Here is a 23,230-nt window from a genome sequence, read left to right on the forward strand (position 1 = left end):
GAGTTTCATTCAAATGCTTTTAGGTTGTTAACATCTGCTTGTGACAGGGGTCACACTTCCAACCCACATGTAAAAACTGGTTGTTCTTACAATTAAATAGGTCTTAAATATCAGCAAGTTTCCATTATAGGTCATGTATCCGGTTTGTACACATTAGTTGGTGAGTATCTCATATTATCATCACACACAGGGTTTAAAACAGTTTGCACAGCTTCCACGCAGTTGAAAAAAGACGACATGGCTACTGGGAAGCTGCAACACAACTTTACATTGCTGAAGGACTAGTTTCAATAGCATTATTATTATTATTATTATTATTATTTGTTCAGTGTAACAGAGTAAAAGACTAGCACATACACAATTGTTTACAATGTTTTATTATTCATGGGACATGACAACAACAGCTCACGATAGTTAGCCACTATGAGTCAATTATGTCAACCAGATAATAACCATGTTATTCAACTAGTCTAAAGACATGATCAAGTTAATTCCCTGGTTGAATGTTCCTCTAATAGCTGCCATGTAAACAACTAGTTATCAATCAGTTTGTTACTCTGATCAAGCTATAGATTAAACAGAACTGCAAAGATACAATTGCTCTGTTTAACTCCAACTGCAAAGTTGAAGCACATTCTACCACAGATGTCCAGTTCTTTTGGTGCTTCATATGATGTTTGTTAACATTATGAAATGCTTGTTAAAAATCAACAAAAAGAAAGTATAGACTGGTGCTACATTCGTAATTTTTATGGCATTTGTCTGGTGACAGTTTGTCCAAGACCTCCTAACTCTGTCACAAAACCACACCGATGTTCTTCAAAGATATTTCGGTGAACTGTTTTATCCGTTCGTTCGGTACTTCTGTAAATATCCTGCATGTTTTACTTAGTAATGCTACACCTCTACAGTTAAGTTTTCTCCTTTGTGATACATAGGGTACATTACACCAGTTTTCCAAAATTCTGCCTAGCTTTCATTTTCCCACATGTTGGTTATTAGTGCATGTGTTTCGCATATTACGGGATGAGTACCGTATTTTGTAAGTTCTAAGGCTACACCAACTATGACAGTTGCATATTATCAATCAGTTTATGTCTGACTCTACCTCGTGCAATGATGCTCCTGCTCCAACAGACGTCTTAATATCTAGGATCATGATCAGTATGTCTTCAAAATATTCTACCCATCTTTCCACAATTTTTGCTCTTTTCTAACTATCTCACAGTCTCTAGCTTTACATGCATTTATTGTTCACTGGTGTTTTTGCTCCATTCTGTTCCATCAGTCCTTCCTTTTGGAATTTCACTTCAGGAATTCTTTTCTCACATGTATTCTATGGGCAATTGATCTTAATTTCTTCTCATTCTTCTCACCGATCTCTCCCCGTCTTAATCTCTCTAACATCTCCCTTCTTACCATTATTCCATTCTCTTGAATGTATAGAAAAGAAAGAAAACATCTTGATAATCTACCAATGCAATGAAAGAAATATCTGTAGGGGCAGTATGATTTCCAATAACATCACAGTTTATTCAGACACTTAATGAGGACAGTTCACTGCAGATAAATATTTATATATTCACATTTTTACAAATAACAAATATCTTGCAACGACAAATAATCTACACAGAACATACAATCTGAATAATAATTATTATCTAAGTTTCTAGCTGAATACGATACAACAAATATTTTAACAATATGTATGAACTTGACCAACATATAAGATTAAACATACCTATAATAGTGCTTGTATGAAATGCTCTCTCCCGTGGAACATAGGTGTCACGGAGATGGGCCCGAGGGTAATGAACCTCTGACCAATGCTTGCTATCCAGTTGAAAGGAAAACATTCTATCACTCAGCTTTGAGAAACGAGCAACACCTACCACAATGCCTCCATAGACAATCAAAGAGTTTGTTTGTGGGTGGTATACAGTTGTATGTGCAACCATTCGGACATCTAGCTCCTTTCCACCACGTGCATGTATCTCAGACCACTGTTCATCTTCTGGATTATCTGCAGAAATAACAAACATTCTTAGTTCAGTACCTATTTCTATAAAGAAAAAGAAAGCAGCGCACAACAAAGTTTAAACATTTCTAAGCTCATTTCACTTCTTTAAAAAACTGCTTTCTAAAAAATCAAAAAATCACTACACATTAATTAAAGTACATTGAATAGAATAAATGAAGATGTGAGGAATTATGTGGCACTGGTAAATAACTCAAGCACCAATGTGCAGGAGTACATAATACAGTGTCCGCCACAGGAGCAGCATGGAAAGGGAAAATTAATGGCAAAGAAAAAAAGAAAAACACATTCTCTTAGCTCACCTTTGGACTGGCAAATAATACATTCATAAAATACCTAGCAAATTCATAATACTGGCAAACACCTTCAACTTAAAAGCCCAAAATGTAGCTTCCCATATGAACGATACCAACCACTTCTTTCACCAATGCTCCACACTAAATACATGAACATCCCTCTTGCCCATGATCTTGGTGCTATTGGACACTACATCTCCCATGTCCTTCAGACTCCAAACCCACAACCTCATTCCTCAGACACCTTATTAACTATGTCCTAATATACAACTACCCCTCCTTTGAAGGGAGCACAGCAATGGGAGCACAGCAATGGGAATCTGCATGGCATCCTCATATGCCAACCTGTTTATCAGCCGTACTGGGGAAACCTTCCTATCCTTCCAAAACCAAAAACTCCTGATCTGGTTCCAGTTCGTTAATGATATCTCCATGATCTCAACTCAGGGCTAGGGCACCCTATACTCATTCCTTCATAATTTCAAGCCTTTCTCTCCCATCCACTTAAATTGTTCCATCTCAACCCAGCATACCAACTTCCTGGACATTGACCACCTCCTCTCAGAGGGCTCCATCCACACCTTTGTCCACAGTAAACCCACCAAACACCAACAGTATCAGCATTTTGGCAGCTGCTATCCCTTCCACATCAAAAAATCATTCTCATACAGCCTAGCCACACACAGATGGCATATCTGCAGCTCCCTTGCCCAGTATGCTGACAGTCTCACAAAGGCCTTTACAGACAGGTACCATCCACCAGATCTGGTCTGCAAACAGATTTCCTGTGACATGCCCATACACCCCAAACCCCTCCACCATCCCCAGAAAGAAGCTACAAAGGAGTACCCCCTTCGTCATCCAGTACCATCCACGACTGCAACAATTGAACCACATCCTTCCTCAGGACTTTTATTATCTATCATCATGCTCTGATATAAGCGAAATCTTACCCAAGATCCTTCCCACTCCTCCTAAAGTGGTGTTCTGTCACCTACTCTTGATCCACATCCTAGTCCATACCTACACCACTCCCAAATACAATCCATTGCCACAGAGATCAAACCATGTGGAAAACCCAAGAGCAAGATCTGCCCAATACACCCACCCAGCACTTCCTATTCCAGTCCTGTTACGGGCTTGTCCTACCACATCAGAGGCTGGGCTACCTGTGAAAACAGCCATGTCATGTGCCAGCTCTATTGCAACCACTGCTAAGTGTTTTATAATGATGTGACTACCAACCAGCTCTCCACCAAGATGAATGGCAACCAACAAACTGTGATCAAGAACAAAAATAAGCTGTACCACTCTATTGCACAACATACAACTGAACATAACCTGCTTGATTTCAATGGCTGCTTCATGACCTGGGCCATCTGTAACCCCATAACCAGCCTTTCTGAAATGTGCAGATGGCAGTTATCCTTGTAAGACATTCTCCGCCCCTGAAATCATCCTGACCTCAACCTACAGTAGCCTACTGTTCCCACACCGTCCACCCAACAGTTTCTGTCCCTCTGCCCTATCATCTCCTGCCAACTCACGATCCCTCACCCTCGCTGTGCATTGTTCTCTGCCAATGCACCCACCCATCTTTTCCCCTTCTCTGCTCTTCTTCTTTCCACTCACTTTTTTCCACTTCCCTCCCACCCCAACAGACCCCTGCATCAGGTAACCTTGCTGCCACCTCTACTCCCTGCACATTCCACCAGGCAGCACTGTTTCCTCTTGCCACACTGTTCCTCTTGCACCATCCTTCCCTGCTATGCCACCCCCACCACCCTTCCCCACTCCACTACAGATTGTTGCTCCCGTTCAATGTGTTCCACTTACAGCCTGGCCTCAGCAGCAAGAGATTGCAGTCATATGTGTGTGTGAGGTGTGCTTGCCTGTGCGAATGCATGTGTGTATCCTTTTCTGATGAAAGCTTTGCCCAAAAGCTTAATGCATAGTAGTCTTTTCATTGTGCCTGTCGCAACTCAATATATCATCTTTACAGGGAGCAGCAATGCAAAGATGTTAATATTTTCAGAAACATGTGTCTGGCATCACTGAAATTATGAAACTAGAAGGAGGAGCATGTTAAGACCAATTTGAGCAATGATACGAGTGTTGAACACAAAGAAGGAACTGAAAGAGAACAAGAAAAAGGAGAGCATTACTGTGGACTAAAGTGGGTGAGTAATAAACATAATCATTTTGCTTGGTATAAATATCTGTAAATCAATTGATACCTAAGTAACCATAGACTTGTGGTTGAACAGAGAAGGGAAGTTGTGGAGAAAGGAATTCATGTCAATTTGTGTAATTTCCTGTATTGTTTGTATTTTCTTATCTGAAAGTAAATACACATGTACATCAATTGCATATACAATGACATTTTTTTTTTTAAAAAAAAAAGCAATAACAATTTTTATAATGTTGTGCAAGTTTACCAAGTGTGTGAAAATTTTTAGTAGTTTTTGTTTGAGCTAAGGAAAGTCATGATTAAATTTCACGTAGTTACGTTCTGTTAAATCACAATGTATAGCAATACCTGCCTAAATGTCACTCTGATATCCGCTGCAATATATCATTATGTTACTTTCAAAATTAAGAGAAAACTATGCAAAGAATCACATGATTAAAAATCATCAGTCTATGTTGGTTATACCAAAATTTGGTTTTGTTAAGCGCACAAGGTATTACAAAAATTTTTCGGTAAAAAACCAAAACTTGCTTAAAATTCAGATTAATGTTGACAGAATTAAAATCAAAAGTAAATGAGATATCTGATAATAAATACTAAATACTCATGTCACATGGGGACACTCAATCTCATAAATAAGACATACATGGTACTGTGTATGTTCGTGTTCGTGTGTGTGTGTGTGTGTGTGTGTGTGTGTGTGTGTGTGTGTGTGTGCGCGCGCATGTGCATGTTTCGGAGAGAGGGAGGGGGGGGGGGGGGGGGAAGAGGGGAAAGATCTATTGAAATCAATCTGTACCACAGTGTCGCCTGTTCAGCAGTAGACAGTGATACACATCTGTTTAATGAGCCATTTGGTACCATTCATATTGTGACATGTTTCTTTGAACATTGCACAACTTATGTTCGTTATGAACTTGAAGACATTATTATTGAAATGAATGAGGGCATAGCTTAAGATGAGATGTGAGATAGGATACTATGAGAGAAATTTAAAGGAGCACTGAGAGACCTACGTCAAAACAAGACTCTGGGAATAGATGATGCTGCATCATTAGAACTACTAACAGTCTTGGGAGAGCCAGCCATGAAAAAACTCTTCCATCAGTCGAGCAAGCTGTATGAGACAGGTGAAACACACTTGGGCTTCAAGAGAACATAAAAATTCCCGTTCCAAAGAAAGCAGGTGTATGTTACCAAACTATCAGTTTAATAAGTCATTTTTGTAAAATACTAACATGAATTCTTTGCAGAAGAATGCAAAAACTGGTAGAAGCTCACCTTAGGGAAGATCAGTTTGGATTCCAGAGAAATGTAGGAACAAGCGAGGCAATACTGGCCCTACGCTGTATCTTAGAAGATAGGTTAAGGAAAAGCAAACTTACATTTAAAGAATTTGTATATTTAGAGAAAGCTTTTGACAATGTTGATTAGAATACTCTCTTTGAAATTCTAGGAGCAAAAGGATACTTACAACTTGTACAAAAACCAAATAGCAGTTATAAAGTTGAGGACCATGAAAGGGGTGAGACAAGGTTGTAGCCTATCCCCAATGCTATTCAATTCATAAAATGAACATGCAGTAAAGCACACCAAATAAAAATTTTTAGTAGGAATTAAAGTTCAGGCAGAAGAAATAAAAACTTTGAGATTTGCCAATGACATTGTAATTCTGTCAGAGACACCAAAGGATTTGGAATGGATATTGCCTTGGAAGGTCAATGTAAGATGAACATTAAAAAAAAGCAAAACAAGAATAATGGCATGTAGTCTAATTAAATTACGTGTTTGCTGGGGGAATCAGATTAGGAAATGAGACTCTGAAAGTAGCAGATGAGTTTTGCTACTCAGGCAGCAAAATAACTGATGCCACCTGAAAAAGAGAAGATATAAAATGTATGAGGTCTATTCAAATAATTCCAGAAAATTCGTAGTTTCATGTCAATGGTGTGTTGGAGCGAAATGCAGTTGACATCCTTGCATACATCTGTGTTTACTGTGTAACTGCCAGAAGGTTCGTTGTTCTATGTCTCTTAGTTATTGTTCAGTGCCGTATTGAGCAGAATGTTGTGCAGCACAGTTTGTGAATTTCGAGACGGCAGAGCTAGAGGAGCAATGCGTCTGCATTAAATTTTGTGTGAAACTCAAGAAAATCCTTGCAAGACACACTAAATGATGCAGGAAACCTGTGATGGCAAGTGTTTCAGCCATATTCAGTGTTACAAATGATTCACATGGTTTAAAAGCGGTCTTACGGAAGTTAAACATGACCCTCGTTCAGGGCACCCTTCAACATCTACCAATGACACTAACATCATGAACATCAACGAAATTATGCATGCCAATCAAACACTGACTGTCTGAGACATTACAGAAGAATGTAACATTTCAGTTGCATCATGGCATGAAATCCTGCCACAGAATCTTGCCGTCAAGTTCGTCCCTAGGCCCATGAGTCAGACCAGAAAGACCTTTGCCTTGCAATCTGTGAAGAGATTTTAAATCATGCAAATGAGAACAAGATGTTCCTAATGAGAATTATAACTGGTGATGAGATGTGGGTCTATGGTTATGATGTTGAGACCAAGGTTCAATATTCAAATGGGTCAGGATAGGTTTTGCAAGACCTTTGAAGAATTAATTCATCATGAATTTGTGCCACAGGGTACTATTGAAACATGTTGCAATGCCTGCGGGAAAATGCGAGAAGGAAACAGCCTGAAATGTGGTGACAAAATTCATGGCTCTTGCATCACAATAACGCAGCCACACTTTCATCCCTGTTGGTGCAAGACTATTGCACAAAAAATGAAATCAACGTGGTGCCTCATCCTCCGTACTCTTTAGACCTGGCTCCTGTGGACCTTTTCTTTATTTCCAAAGTTGAAAACCCTGTTGAAAGGACGAAGATCTACAATGATAGATGAGATAAAAAAAAAAAATGCAGGCAGCGCTTTGCGCGATCCAGCAAGGGGCGTATCAAGATTTTTTCTGGAAGTGCAAACAACATTGGGAGCAGTGTATCTACTGTGGAGGAGAGCATTTCAAAGGAGACCATGCACAATAAGTAAAAGGTAAGCATAAAAAAATTTTGTGGACAAAGTTCTGGAGAACAGACCTCTTAGACTGATAATGGAAAGGAAAATGTTTACGAAGAAGAGAAAATTGTTAACATCAAATATTGATTTAAGCATTTGGAAGTCTTTTCTTAAAGTATTTGTACGGAAGGTAGCCACGTATGGAAGTGGAACATGGGCAATAAACAGCTTAGACAAGAAGAGAATACAAACTTATGAGGGGATACATACATACATATGAGAAGATATATAAAATCAGTAAATCTTAAACACAGTGTTTAATTTGAAAATAACTGTTTTAAACCAGTGTCATTTATTATCAATTTGAAAGTAACCGTTTTGAACCAGTGTCATTTATTATTAAATGAAGAGAATCATATTACTAACAGAGTTGAGTCCAAGAATGTACTAGGATAAAAAGCCAAACAACATTCCTCCAGAACCCAAACATCATCTCCCCCATTTGCTTCACCTAGTCCTCTTCAAACCATCAAGCCACCTTCCTCAATGGCTACATCAGTATCTATATCTATGTCCATACCAAATGTACCAAGCACCAGCAATACCTCCACTTCAATGGCTACCACCCATTCCATACCAAGAAGTCCCTTCCATACAGCCTACCAACCTGTGGCTGCTGCATATGTAGTGAGGAGCAGTCCCTCTCAAAGTTCGAAGGGCTTCACTGATGCCTTCATAGGCCATAATTACCCTCTCAACCTTGTACACGAACAGATTATCCATGCCTTATCTCTCCAGTCGCCCACCACCTCCCAACCTCCCACCGTCTGGCCACAGAGGAGCGTTCCACTCATGACCCAATACCACCCATGACTTGAGCAACATTCTCTGCCAGAGTTTTGACTACTTTTTTTTGTGCTCTGAAATGAGGAATGTTCTACCCACTATCCTTCTCACCCCATCCACAGTGGTAGTCCGCTGACCAGCAAACCTACACAATATCCTCATCCATCCCTACATAAACCCTGCATCCAACCCTTTGCCAAAAGGCTCATATCCCTGTACTACACCTAGATGCAAGACCTTTCTCATACATTCTCCCACCACCACCTATTTCAGTCCAATGATAAGCATCACCTATCGCATCAAAGGGAGGGCTACCTGTGAAACCAATCATGTAATCTACAAGCTAAGCTGCAACCATTGTGCTGCATTCTACATATGCATGACAAACAATAAGCTGTCTGTCCACATAAGTGACCACCAACCAACTGTGGCCAAGAAACTGTTGGATCACCCAATTGCTAAGCATGCTTCCCAACCCCACGTTCTTCATTTCAATGACTGCTTCGCAGCCTACACCATCTGGATCCTTCTTTCAGCTTTTCTGAACCGTGCAGGAGGGAACTCTCCAAGCAACATATCTTACGTTCCCACAACCCTCATTCCAACAGCGCACCCAAGTCTCTTTATTTCTCTCCTCTTCCGCTGCCTCCCCGCTCGCCCCCCCCCCCCACCCCCAAGCCCTCTGTCTAACCTCCTGACAACACCTACCTGCCCTACCTTGCTCCCACAAGCAGGAATTTAGTGTTCCCCGTCCCTACCCTGCTATCCCTCCCTCCCCCCCTCTCCTTTCCCCCACCCTCCTCCTTACCCCCACCACCCAGATTGTCTGCCCCATCATGTGCAGTTGCTCAAAGTCTGGCCTTGGCAGCCAGAAACAGTGGTCATGCATATGAGAGTTGCATTTTTGTGTGTGTGTGTGTGTGTGTGTGTGTGTGTGTGTGTAAATCAGAAGAAGACTTTTTAGCCGAAAGCTTACTTGTTTAGCAGTCTTTTGTTGTGCCTGTCTGTGACTCAACATTTCCACTATGTGACGAGTAGCAACCTAGGATAAAGAATCGTTAACAAGTTAATGTTCATTCATAAACCTGGTAATACCAAGGCCTCTTGAGGAATCATACCAAACCAACAATATCTGCAAAAAATCACGATGAGTACATTTACTGACTGTTAACTACTGCTACAATCAACTTAGGAACTGTCTATCAACAACTCTGTTTTTCTTCTTACAACGATGTACATTTACACGTCAGCTGACACTGACAGAAGTGTCAAAAAACTAAATGTACAGACCTCTCCGGATGCCCTCTTAGGGCCAGCACAGTTCCAACAGGCTGCATAATAACAATGGAGCATTGGAGAATGTTTATCAGTGAAATGTATTTCTTTTAGAGCAATGCAAATTGCAGAAGAGGAAGAAATAAGGTGTTATAGTTCCAGCAGGTGATGGTAATACCCATTACAGTTCCACTGAATGATAACATGTTATGAGTGTCCTGGTTAGGCTTGAAGGGCCACCAGGACTGGCCATGCCACAGGATCACTGGCGCTGGTGGAACCCCATCAATGAGCATTGTTTCAGAATCCGATGGTATGACCTGGTGCCTCCAGAGTCACCGTAGTAGCTTCTTCTTCTTCTTCTTCTTCTTCTTCTTCATCATCATCACTTTCACAGTCATTAGTGTCTCACACTCTTATGAGGGCCTATCCACGACAAGTGTGGGGACAGATGAAGAGCAGTCAGCCATTGCGGCTCCTCCTGACATTGGTAAGTGTCAGGCCTCTTATCTACGGGTTTCTGGGGTGAGGTGTTCTGACGGGGAGCCCTGTCACCAGTAGTTCCTGAAGACATTGCCACAGAAACCACAAGGGTGGAAGACCCAGTTTTGAAAAAACTCAGGTAGTGGCTATGACTTTTTCATAACTGGATATCATATCAGCAGGATATAAGCTTTCATATTGCCTCGGTGTACAACAGGAGATCCAACGATTTACGTTCCTGAATTTGCTTTTCTTCCTAAAGACTGGGTAAACCAGTTAACATACAGCATACCGTTCTGTGCAATTGACACACAAAGGTGGTTGTTCTCAAGGACTACCTTGACAGAGTGATCATCCGCAGTTACCACGTTTAGGGTCTGCCTTGTACATGTAACCAAAGAACAAGCATCAAAAGCACCTCATGGGCAGTGGGTAGTAAGGTATCACATCACACCTGTACACTACGACACCCTTCAAAGGCTAAGATAAAGGCACCTGTACCTATTCTATTATCCTTGGGACCCTTTCAGATGTGTCAGACAGAATGTATGCCTCCAGAATGTATGCCTCATTACTCAAGATTAATCTGTAGCTTCTCATCTGTTTGGAGTGTAAGGTCTCATGGAAGATCATTCCTTGAACCATACTGAATGTCTTGAGTGGGACAATGATCACTGGTATGTCACCCAGTCATTAACAAAGAAGAGCTGTAGATTGTGCAGCTGAAGAGGCTTTAATCAATAGCGAGCTGTTGAACCTTTTTCCTGATGACTCAACTTCTCCAAATTTATCTTCAATATGCTCCACAAAAAATAATGGCTTTGTTGCAGTAAAAGTATCCCATCAGTTCATGTACACACTAACTACTGAATAAATTGTTTCACTCCTAGATGTCTTGCTTGTCCCCCTTCACATTGGGTAGCAAGTGTAGAGAATGCAGTAGGACTGTAACTGCCCACAATGAAGTTTCGAATCCTATTTGAAGAGATGGTCGGATAAGAACAGTCATTGTTCTCATATAATTTACTATGTCCACCCTGATGCCACCTACTTTGATCAAGGGCTCCCCCCATGGGCACCACCCAGCCACAGCACAGCACAGTGTGCACTGATATGAAACTTCCTGGCAGATTAAAACTGTGTGCCGGACCGAGACTCGAGTTCGAGTATCGGTCCGGCACACAGTTTTAATCTGCCAGGAAGTTTCGTTTCATAGTTACACATTATTTTAACATGTCATTTCCAACTAAAAATCAGAAAATCAAGTGTAGTAGGCTTAACAGAAAAAATTTCTGGTTGACAACAGGTATAAAAAAGTCATTTGCTGAAAAACGAAGATTATATGAGATCTCCAAGTCTTCCATAGTACCCAATGAATTCCTTGCACATTTCAAGAACTATAAAATGCTGTTAAAAAAGTGATTAATGAAGCTAAAGTAATGGCAGATGAATGCTAAATAAGTAACTCCAATAACACAATAAAAGCGTATAGAATATTGTGAAACAACAAACTGACAATGTTTTTCCTCATAATTCCAATATTAAATTGAATTGCAACAGCAAAGAAATTAATGACCCTAAAGAAATAGCAACTGTGTTCAATACTTATTTTAGCAATATAAGTGAGCAGTCAATCGTTGAAATCAAACCTTGCAATACAAACTGCCCAGTATCATCTGTAAATACCAACATAAATCCTGCTTCATTGTTTCTCTTCCCAACAACCCAGACATAAGTCCTGTCAGTTATCAGAACTTCAAAAGTGAATCATTCCACTGGAATAGATGGCATCGCAGACAGCCTTATTAAAAAATGTGGAGATCTCATTATTGAACAATTAGCTCACCTTTATAATAGTTCCTTTCAAACCGGAATTTTCCCAACATGCCTAAAAATAGCTAAGCTCAAACCACTATTCAAAAAAGGTAAAAAGGATGAAGTGTCTAGCTGCAGGCCCATTGCTCTACTGTCTGTATTCTCAAAAAATCACAGAAAATTTTTTTCAAAGAACAGTAGTGGATTTTCTGGAAGAGCACAAAAAAAAAACTATCTACAGCACAACATGGTTTCAGGAAAGGCCGATCAACTGATACAGCAATTTTTGAACTATTAGGTGAATTATTCCAATCCCAAAGAAAGCAGGTGTTGACAGGTGTGAAAATTAACGAACTATCAGTTTAATAGGTCACGGCCGCAAAATACTAACACAAATTCTTTACAGATGAATGGAAAAACTGGTAGAAGCCGACCTTGGGGAATATCAGTTTGGATTCCGTAGAAATGTTGGAACATGTGAGGCAATACTAATCCTACAACTTACCTTAGAAGATAGATTAAGGACAGGCAAACCTACGTTTCTGGCATTTGTAGACTTAGAGAAAGCTTTTGACAATGTCGACTGGAATACTCTCTTTGAAATTCTGAATGTGGCAGGGGTCAAATACAGGGAGCAAAAGGCTATTTACAATTTGTACAGAAAGCAGGTGGGAGTTATAAGAGTCGAGGGACATGAAAGGGAAGCAATAGCTGGGAAGGGACTGAGACAGGGTTGTAGCTTACCCCCAATGTTAATCAGTTTGTATATTGAGCAAGTAGTAAAGGGAAAAAAAGAAAAATTTTGAGTAGAAATTAAAATCCATGGAGCAGAAATAAAAACTTTGAGGTTTCCCGATGACACTGTAATTCTGTCAGAGACAGCAAAGGACCTGGAAGAGCAGTTGAGTGGAATGGACAGTGTCTTGAAAGGAGAATATAAGATGAACATCAACAAAAGCAAAATGAGGATAATGGAATGTAGTCGAATTAAATCAGGTGATGCTGAGGGAATTAGGTTTGATATGTCTGCCTGTGTCTCCATATGTGCGGATGGATATGTGTGTGTGTGCGCAAGTGTATACCTGTCCTTTTTTCCCCCTAAGGTAAGTCTTTCCGCTCCCGGGATTGGAATGACTCCTTACCCTCTCCCTTAAAACCCACATCCTTTCGTCTTTCCCTCTCCTTCCCTCTTTCCTGATGAAGCAACCTGGGGTTGCGAAAGCTTGACATTTATGTGTGTGTGTGTTTTTATTTTGTCTATCTACCAGCGCTTTCCCGTTTGATAAGTCACAGCATATACCACTCCTGTAACACCAGGCAGAAAGGAAAGTTTCATTTAAAGCCTACCAACACCACCCTGAATAAAATAGGAACCCAGTATTATGGGAAAGTTATTTATAATAAACTTCCTCCACAAATTAAATCAATAAATGACCTAGCACATTTCAAGTCAACTGCTAAGGCATATTTGACTCATCACTGCTTCTATAGCCTCCACAAGTTCCTTTACAAAGTTCACTAACAATTTGTGTCTTTGCCTTAGTGACGCATCATAGAAATGTTACTAGAACTTTAATGATTTATCATGTAAATGTTGCTGTAATACAAATATTAATCTGCCGGTACAGTACATGCTCTTTCTGCTTTACAATATCTACTCTTTATTTTTGTACAATATTTGCTCTATGTATTGTAACTCAGTGATCATTTAATGTAGAAATAATGAAATTAATGCAAATTTAATATGATATTTTGTTATACATTGACTTGTCCTACATCAGACTGTACTATTTGTGTACTACATGATTACCAGGACCAATAAAACTCTACTCTGCTGTTGTGATGAAATGCAGCAATTATCTGACAGAAGACATCTGCCAACTGACTCATACACCTACAAGCGCTGCCACAGTGATCTCATTCCAGAACTCCAGTATAACTTCCAATCCATATTCAGACCCCTTGACCCAGCACAGAATCTGTCCCCTGAATCCATCTTGTTAATTACTCCAACAACTCACCACCTTCCACATACATACACACACACACACACACACACACACACACACACACACACACATATTTTATACACTTCACAAAATCCATCAACCCAACAACCCTGGACGTTGTCACTAGCTACTGCACTCCCGCCAGGGGACTGCTGCTCTTGTCAACCGATACCTCCATCCAACTTTCTGTAGCCTAGTCTCCCACATCAAAGACATGAACCACTTCCTCAACACACTCTCAGACATCTCCATCCCATTACTACCTGGATCCCTACTTGCCCCTGCTAATGTTATCCCGATATGCACCAACACATTCTCCAACACATTCTATGCCTATGGCCTTGCCCCTATGAAAGACTATCTCATCCAACATCTTTGCAACTCCAAACACACAATCTAATCCCAATACATCCAACTAATTAAACCATTACACATAACTATTTCTCCTTTGAGTAGAAGGTATACAAACAATTCCATGGACCCAAGACACCATATCCTAATTCCTCCACAGCCTCAATATCTCCTTTCTCATTCACTTCACCCTGTCCTCTTCAACTCAACATGCTACATTCCTCGATGTGGCCTCCACCTGTATGAAGTCCACATAAAGCCCACAATCCATCAACAGTGCCTGCATTTTGATAGCTGCCATCATTTCCACATGGAAAAAAAATCACTCCCATGTGGTCATCTGTGGGTGGTGCATCAGCATTGACATGAATTTCATTCGCTAGTATGCTTAAGGTCTCACTAAAGCCTTCAAAGCTAGGCTTATCCTACAAACCTAGTCTACAGACAGATTTCCATGCCATATCTTCACACACCCCTAGCCCTCCCACCCAAGAACCAGCTACGAATTGGGAATCTCACATCACTCAGTATCATCCTGGACTGAAGCTACTAAATCATGTCCTTCACCAGAAATTAGGCTATTTATCACTGTGGCCCAAAAACGAGGACCATCCTACACAGTCTCCTTCCCACCCCTCATGAAGAGGTAACTAGCTCTCACCCAATCTATACAATATCCTGATCCATATTCCATGAAATTTCAGGACTGCAGCCATATAATGTTGATTCTTGCCATGATATTTCAGCTGAAAATCATTTAGCCATATTCAGGTGAGTGTTTCACACTGGACACTGATAGTTCACATCATGACCTTTATACCCAAAACTGGCGCAAAGACGAATGCGCAAAAGCACACAATCTGAGCAACCTCTGTTGAGTAACATGACCTTTTCAAATATTTTTCCATCAATGACATGCTCTCTGTCGGAATGCACATGCACAGAGTTAACATTCAGAAGACAAAATAATTAAATTTTAAACAATGGAAAAGGATGAAAAGGATGGAATGTAACGATATTTAATAATTAAATTTTGCTACATGTGTCACTGATCGTAAAATGTTTTCTTTCTGAAGAAATTAATAAAATCACCAGGTCCCATGCCTTATCCACTTGAAAGCTAACACCACAGTTAATAAGATCTTGTGCTAATTGTATTTCCACTGATTTCCTAACAACTGAATCCCAGAAGGATCTCAAACCCAGTATTTCCTTGGCAGAGTAATCCACGGAATGTCCTGTGGAGATATAATGCTTGACTACGGCCGACTTACTGGACTGTGAAAGGTGAGTGTGGCAATCATGTTCAATGCATCTTTCACACACTGTGCACATTGTCTGACCTATGTACGCTCTGCCACACTTGCAAGGGATTCCATAGTTTCTAGCCTTCTGCAATCCCAGATCGTCCTCTGCTGAACTGAGGAGAGTACATGTCTTTACTGGTGAACAGAAGATTACTTTGAAATGATTTTTTCTTTTTTTTTTTTTTTTTAAGATTCTGCCTAATTTTGATGAAATATTGCCGATGTATGGGAGGTACAGATGTGGAGAATATCCGTTATCTTTGAACACTGATTGTAGGTGTTTGAGCTCCTTTGCAAGCCTGTCTCTATCAGACACAGCGTTTGCCCAATGGAGCAAAGTTTGTGGCGGGTGGTGGCAGCTAGACGCCCACAAATACAGGTCTGAACAAGATGTCTAGAAATGGCAGACAGCTGCCCTTCTCCACTTCCATCGTAAATTTGATATTCTCACGGATAGAATTCAAATGCTGCAAAAAGCGTTAGCCGTGCTTCTTCACAGTGGGGGCCACACTATAGAAGTATCATCCACATATCTCCAGAACACTTTTAGTTTATGTTCTGCCAAATCAAGTGCTCTCTCCTTAAAGTCTTCCATAAAAAAGTTTGTTACCAGAGGGGAGAGGATTACCCATGGCAATACTGTCAATTTGCTCAAAATATTCTCTGTTGAATAAAATGCAGATTGAGGAAATAGCGCTATTATATCAGCTTTGAACTTACTACTGATGAATGACAATGAATACATTAGGGTGACACTAATCAAGAGCAAGATGACATCGAAGCTTACTAATAAGTCCAACTCACTGAGTCAAAGTGATATCAGTCTATTAATGAGGTCACTGGAGTTGTGAATATGATGTAACTTATTCCCCACAAAAGTTTTAATAAAAACACAAGATGTCTAGCAAACAATAGAGCACTGATACTGCTCACAACAGGACATAATGGAAGACCTTTGTACATTTTTGGAAGACCATGTAAGCATGGTGGAACAGAGCTGTGAGGTCTTAAGCTTTTCGCAACTTCTTGCAGAAGGGACTCCCACTTTTGTTGAACATTTGCTTCTTCTCCAACACACACCACTGAGACTAGAAGACTTAGAACCTTTGGACGAAGTCAGTAATGGCTACCCGTTTGACCTGTTAGAAGAATTAGAAATTTTTAAACATTTTGCTTGCAAAGATGGCTTCATTTAAAATGAACAGGTTCAACTCAGAAACAGAAATTTTCTAGATCATTTTCAGACCCCTAATTTTAGTAACTTTACAGGGAAGTGGCTCGATATTCCAGATGACTACTGGCTACGTAATTTTCCTCATCTGTTAATGGTGATGGTAGTCTGTTTCTCCTTTCTTATGAAGTTAATGCATTTCTTGAAGTTTTGATGTTTTTCAACATTATAATTACTAATTTTAACGTTTTCAACACAGAAGCTTTCCTTAACCCCAATGTTACATACATGATACTGACCTCTCTCTTCTCCCCCCTCCTACTTTCATTTTGCAACTGACTGGTTGTTATTTCTTCATGAAGACTGATAAGTCATCTTGTCAAGTTTTACAGCTTTACCCCTATTGTGGCTCCATAAACTTTCCTGGCATAGTAATTGATAATATTCATGTCAAGGTCTCCAGCCAGAACATAACATCATCTTGACACAGTATCTTGGCAATCCACCTGGTCGCCACCTTCGGGTGAGTAAGCCATCGCACTAATTCGACAGAACTGAAATCAAACCACAGCAGTGGCTCCTTTAAACACTGCTTGTAGGCCCACCACACTTGCACAAATATAACTGCCCTGTAGCACACAAAGCAAGACTGCACACCGGCGATGAAAACTGGAGGAAATGGCAAATCAATATCAATCACTGTTGACACCTTTTGATGATCAACACAAAGACCATTATTTTTATTGTCAAATAAAGCAGGGTTCCAGCTCTCACTGGAAGGATACCCCCTATCTCTGTTTATAATATTGTCAGATAGCTGGATTTGAATAGCTTCTTTCACTATACAATCCCAATAACACGACGATGGGGCAACCACTTACATCTCTCCCGCAACATTTTACGTCCTTCAGTAGGACAATGTTCTGAGACTGCAGATTTTCTGGCTGAAATAAACGCATGTGGTGATGGTGCTCCATGCACTGACCCTGGACCATACAAATTGCTTGTCCAATAGGTTTTCCCACATTGGCAACGAATTTGTAGACACTAGGCATCAAATCACCCTTCACCAAGCCAAGTAGCACTTTTGTCTTAGCTGGTGGAAGGAATACACTTTTAATATCACATCTCTTTAAAGTTCTTTCTATTTTTGAAGATACACTTCCAGCGAAAGGTAGGAACACCATCAATTTGCTTGTACCTTCTGTTGGTTCCTGCAGAAGTCCAATCTATAGATCCTAACAGATCTTATTGTTGGTATAACCTTTCTGCTTGAATACTGCTTTTAGATGATCCAGTTCTTGTGTCAAACAATCTACATCTGCGATGGCATTTTACCAATGTACACAGACCCCTTTGCACTAGTGTGATGTATGACAAGGTGATGCATGAAGACGTCACTCCATATGTGCAGGGTTATGTAAACACTGTGTCCTATGTGTCCTAATGTCCCATCATCCCTCCTGTAGACCAAGACATCTAAAGATGGAAGTTTTCCATTCTTTTCAACTTCCATAATGAACTTAATACTGGGATACAGACAATTAAAATAATCTAGGGAACAATCCAGAGCATCCCACCCATGTGTCCACACCATAAACATATTGTCATTATATCTCCAAAAATAAGTTTGTTTTAAGAACGTCATCTTCAGCATCGGGTCCTCAAAATCTTCCATACACATACTGGTAACTACGAGGGATAATAGACTCCCTATGGCCACTCCATTAGTTTGTTCAAAGTATTTCTCCTTAAATAAAAAATATGTCACCGTCAACATATGGCATAAAAGCTTAGTTGTTTCTTTGTGCTATTTCCACCAATTAACTGTAAAGAATCTTCAAGAGGAAGGTAAAAAGTGACATATCAAAACTAATGAGCAAATCTGTGGGATTGGGACACAAAGACTTCAAACACCAAACAAAAACCAAGGGATTGTAAATATGATGTTCGCATTTTCCGACAAGGGGACTGAGATAAGATGCTAAATAGGCCAAGTTGTAAGTAGGAGCATCCAAATCGCTAATAACAGGGCAAACAGGAATCGCTTTCTTGTGTCCCTTAGGCAAACCGTATAATCTCAGTGGGACTGCAACACCAGGTTAAAGTTTTTTAAGAGCACTGTTAGATAATGAACTCTTCTTCAAAAGTGATAGCATCTTGCATTTTATACATTCACTTGGATCATCCTAAAATCTTTGGTATGCCAAATCTCCAAGTAAAAGATACATTTTACACAAATAATCATCCCGTGAAAGGAGAACTGTTGCATTGCCCTTGCTTGCTGGTAGAATTACTAAATCCAGGTCTTCTCTGATGGACCAGATCAAGAGCTCTTTTAAGTGAGGAGATGTTACTTCATGGGGTTGGCACCTGACGCAACATATCTGAGACCTCTTGCCTAACTTCATCAGCTTGATCTTTCAGCAAACCTAAACAATGCCTGTTCAACTGAGGAAATGAATTCAGTAATGGGAACTCCCTGGACACAGGGGCAAAATTTAATCCCTTTTCCAATACTGCAAGCATAGCATCATCCAACTGTTTGGTTGCGAGATTAATCACAACATGTCAATGGGTATCATCATCCATTACTGTGAACTGAAAAGAAAGCCATTGAAACTTCGAAGATTGCCTACTGACAGCATTTGCATGGGCCCAGTCTGATATTGCCCAGGACAAACTGTCAATCCATTCCCAGGATGCAGCAGACAGCAGCACCGATACTTCCAAACATAAATAAAATAAATCTCTGGATATGAAATCCAGTTGTCTGAGTGTAAAATATATGCAATCCCTTTCTAAGGCAGAACCAACATGCTTCTTAATGTTGTTGACCATTTTGGTCCAAATTTAATGAACAATTCTGGCAAATTTAGGTACTATGACTTCATTCCAGCATCTCAGGAGAAAAGTGACGGCGCTCAGCAACTTCCCCTTCTACTTATGATGTTTATCAAACTTCCTTACAAGTTCAAATATCTCTTCCCCATAGATGCTCTCGATGTGGCTCCGCAACTTTCCTGGCATAGTAATCGATGATATTCACATCAAGTCTCCATCTGGAACATAAAATCATCCTGATACAATATTTTGCCAGTCCACCTGGCCGCCATCTTCAGGTGAGTAAGCCGTCGCACTAATTCACTGGAATTGGAATTAAACCGCAGCAGTGCTCCTTTATGCGCCACCTGTAGGATCACCACGCAGGCGCAAATGTATGTGCTCTAGGGCACCAGAGTTGAAAACTCACGAAAATGGTAAATCAATACCAAACACTGTTGACACCTTTTGATGACCAAACAAAGACTATTGTTTTTTAATATCAAACAAAGCAGGGTTCAAACTTTTACTTAAAGGATACCCCCTTATCTCTGTTTATAATATTGTCAGATAGTGGGATTTCAAAAGCTTATTTCACTATACAGTACCAATACAATGACGCAAGGGCAACCACTTGTGTCTCTTCATACAAAATTTTACGTCCTTCAATAAGACAGTGTTCCCCAACCGCATGCGGTGAGCCTGAACCATTCGAATACTTTGTCCAATATAGGCTTTCCCATAATGGCAGGGAATCTTGTAAACATCGAGCTTCCTCAAATCCAAATCATCCTTCACCAAGCCAAGCAGCACTGTAGTCTTACCTGGCGTGACAACAGTGTTTGATATCGATTTATCATTTCCACAAGTTTTCACCACCGGTCCACTGTTGTGCTTTGCCCTACAGCGCAGTTACGTCAGCAAACACTTGGTGGACTTACAGGAGGTGTAGACAGGATCCGCCACTGCGGTTTGATTTCATTCCCAGTAAGTTAGTGGATGGCTTACTCACCTGAAGATGGCGCCCAGGTGGACCGCCAAAATATTATGTCTAGGTAACATTACGCTCCAGCTGGGCACCCAATACGAATCTCATTTATCACTACTGTTCACTGACATACAACATTTTAAACTTTGACCAAAAATTTTAAATACCAATGCAGCAGTTTGTAGCTCTTCATTTAACAGGCTCCAACTTACAAAGAATTAAAAGTTGTGAACAAAAAATCTACATCTATACTCTGCAAACCACTGTAAGGTGCATGGCAGAGGGTACATCAAATTGTACCAGTTATCAGGGCTTCTTCCCGTTCTATTCATGAATGGAGCATGGGAAGAATGACTGAGTGCTCTGTGCATGCAATAATTGTTGTAGTAATCTTACCCTCACAATCCCTGTGTGTGTGATACATAGAGAAGTGTAGTATATTCTGCGAGTCATCAGTTAAAGCCAGTTCTTGAAACTTTGTTAAGAGACTTTCTCGGGTTGGTTTATGTCGATCTTCAAGAGTCTTCCAGTTCAATTCCTCCAGATCTCTGTGACACTCTCCCACAGATCAAACAAACCCGCGACCATTCGTGTTGCTCTTCTCTGTATACATTCAAAAACCCCTATTAGTCCTGTTTGGCAACATTCTAGACCCACTGGCACAAGTGATATGTAAGCAATCTCCTTTGTAGACTAATTGCACTTCCCCAGTATGCTACCAATACACTGAAATCTATTAACTGCTTTACCCAGGACTGAGCCTATGTGGTCATTCCATTTCATATTCTTACAAAATGTTACACCCAGTTATTTGAATGAGTTGGCCAAGTCCAACTGTAACTCACTGACACTGTAGCCATAGGGTACTACTTTTTTTAAGTGCAAAGTTTTACATTTCTGAATATTTAAAGCAAGTTGCCATTCTTTGCACCACTTTGAAATTTTAATAATATCTAACTGAATATTTATGTACCTTCTTTCAGATGGTACTTCATTATAGACAACTAGAGTATCTGCAAAAAGTCGCGGTTGTTAATACTATCTGCAATGTCGTTACTAGACTTCATGTACAGCATGGGACCCAAACACACTACCTGGGGCACACACAAAGTTACTTCAACATTTGATGATGACTCTCCATCCAAGATAACATGCTAAGTCCTCGCACCAAAAGTCCTAAATCTAGTCATAAATTTCATTTGATACCCTGTATGACTGTACTTTTTGACAATAAGCGTAGGGGTGGTACTGAGTCAGATACTTTTTGGAAATCAAGAAATACTGCAGCTACCTGACTGCCTTGATCCAAAGTTTCAATATTTCACGTGAAAAAAGTATGTCTTCCTTTGACTGTCTAGCAAACCTGCACAGAAAAATACAAACAAAATCTGAGATGGCTGATACACTTTAATACAGTTAGCCATTAAAACTGCAACACCATCAAGGTTGAAGGCAACAAATGTCAAATTGGCACAAAGAATATTATGTGGTTGGATAGGAAAACTATAAGCATTTCAGCACAACAGCACAAAGTAGGTAAATGTAACTCAATCTACGTACAGTATATATTATGCTGTGAATTTCTCACACAGAAAAATTGCATTTGTATGTGGATTGTCCATGAAAAGATCAGGCAATGCCTTGCGTAAGGAGAATAATGCACAAGCATACATTGGAATTTGACGACAGTAGTATAGTGCTGACTATGAACCTGTTTGTGGCACCATAGTTAGTTGCATGGTCACTAATGAATGATACAAGAACTTAAAATGTATCAATGAAAGGAAGGTATCTCAAACAGAATGACTTTCTGCATTTCAACCAGCACATATTTTGAAAACAACCATCATGTGAAACCCAACTTGAACTTCTCTCAGGAATCCAGGGAACAAGGAGTCACGTGGGTGCAGTATTTCTCCAAATCCAAAAAGCACAAGACTCACTACCTCATAGACGCTTATTACGAAAAGTACAATTGCATAGGGTATCTAGTGAAATTTGTGACTGAAATGAGGTTTCTTTGTTAGTGAGGATGCAGTAATTTATTTTGAATGAAGAGTCAACTGACATGCAAGTAGTAACTTCAAGTATGCCCATGGGAAATGTGTTGGTATCTTGCTGCTCATGTTGTATGTTAATGACCTCGCAGACAATATTAATAGTAACCTCACTATTATGAAAAGGACAGATTGCTACCCACCATATAGCAGAGACGTTGAGTTGCTAACTAGGCACAATAAAAAAGACTACTAAACACTTGAGCTTTCACCCAGATGGCCTTCTTCTGAAATAGACAAAACACACATACACACACACATCCATACAAACGCAGCTCACACACACATGACCACTGTCTCTGGATGTCAGCATCAGAGACAGTGGTCATGTGTGCGTGAGCTGTGTTAGCGCGTGCTCGTGTGTGTGTGTGTGTGTGTGTGTGTGTGTGTGTGTGTGTGTGTGTGTGTTTTGTCTATTTCAGAAGAAGGCCATCTGGTTGAAAGCCTAAGTGTTTAATAGTCTTTTTGTTGCACCTGCCAGCAACTCAACATCTCTGCTATATGGTGAGTAGTAATCTATCATTTTCATAATATTGGCATTA

The 23,230-nt window shown here is 40.2% G+C and overlaps 1 protein-coding gene across 1 annotated transcript in view; it reads right to left on the reverse strand.

Moving 5' to 3' along the window:
• LOC126088413 (multiple epidermal growth factor-like domains protein 8) overlaps positions 1-23,230 on the reverse strand; it is a 333,556-nt gene that overhangs the window by 248,494 nt on the left and 61,832 nt on the right. Inside the window, exon 7 of the mRNA XM_049906553.1 lies at positions 1,742-2,023. Within this exon, the coding sequence (XP_049762510.1) occupies positions 1,742-2,023 (282 nt within the window). The remainder of the gene's footprint in view (positions 1-1,741; positions 2,024-23,230) is intronic.

The sequence above is a fragment of the Schistocerca cancellata genome, chromosome 6 (genome assembly GCF_023864275.1).
Source record: "Schistocerca cancellata isolate TAMUIC-IGC-003103 chromosome 6, iqSchCanc2.1, whole genome shotgun sequence".
Lineage (NCBI taxonomy): Eukaryota > Metazoa > Arthropoda > Insecta > Orthoptera > Acrididae > Schistocerca > Schistocerca cancellata.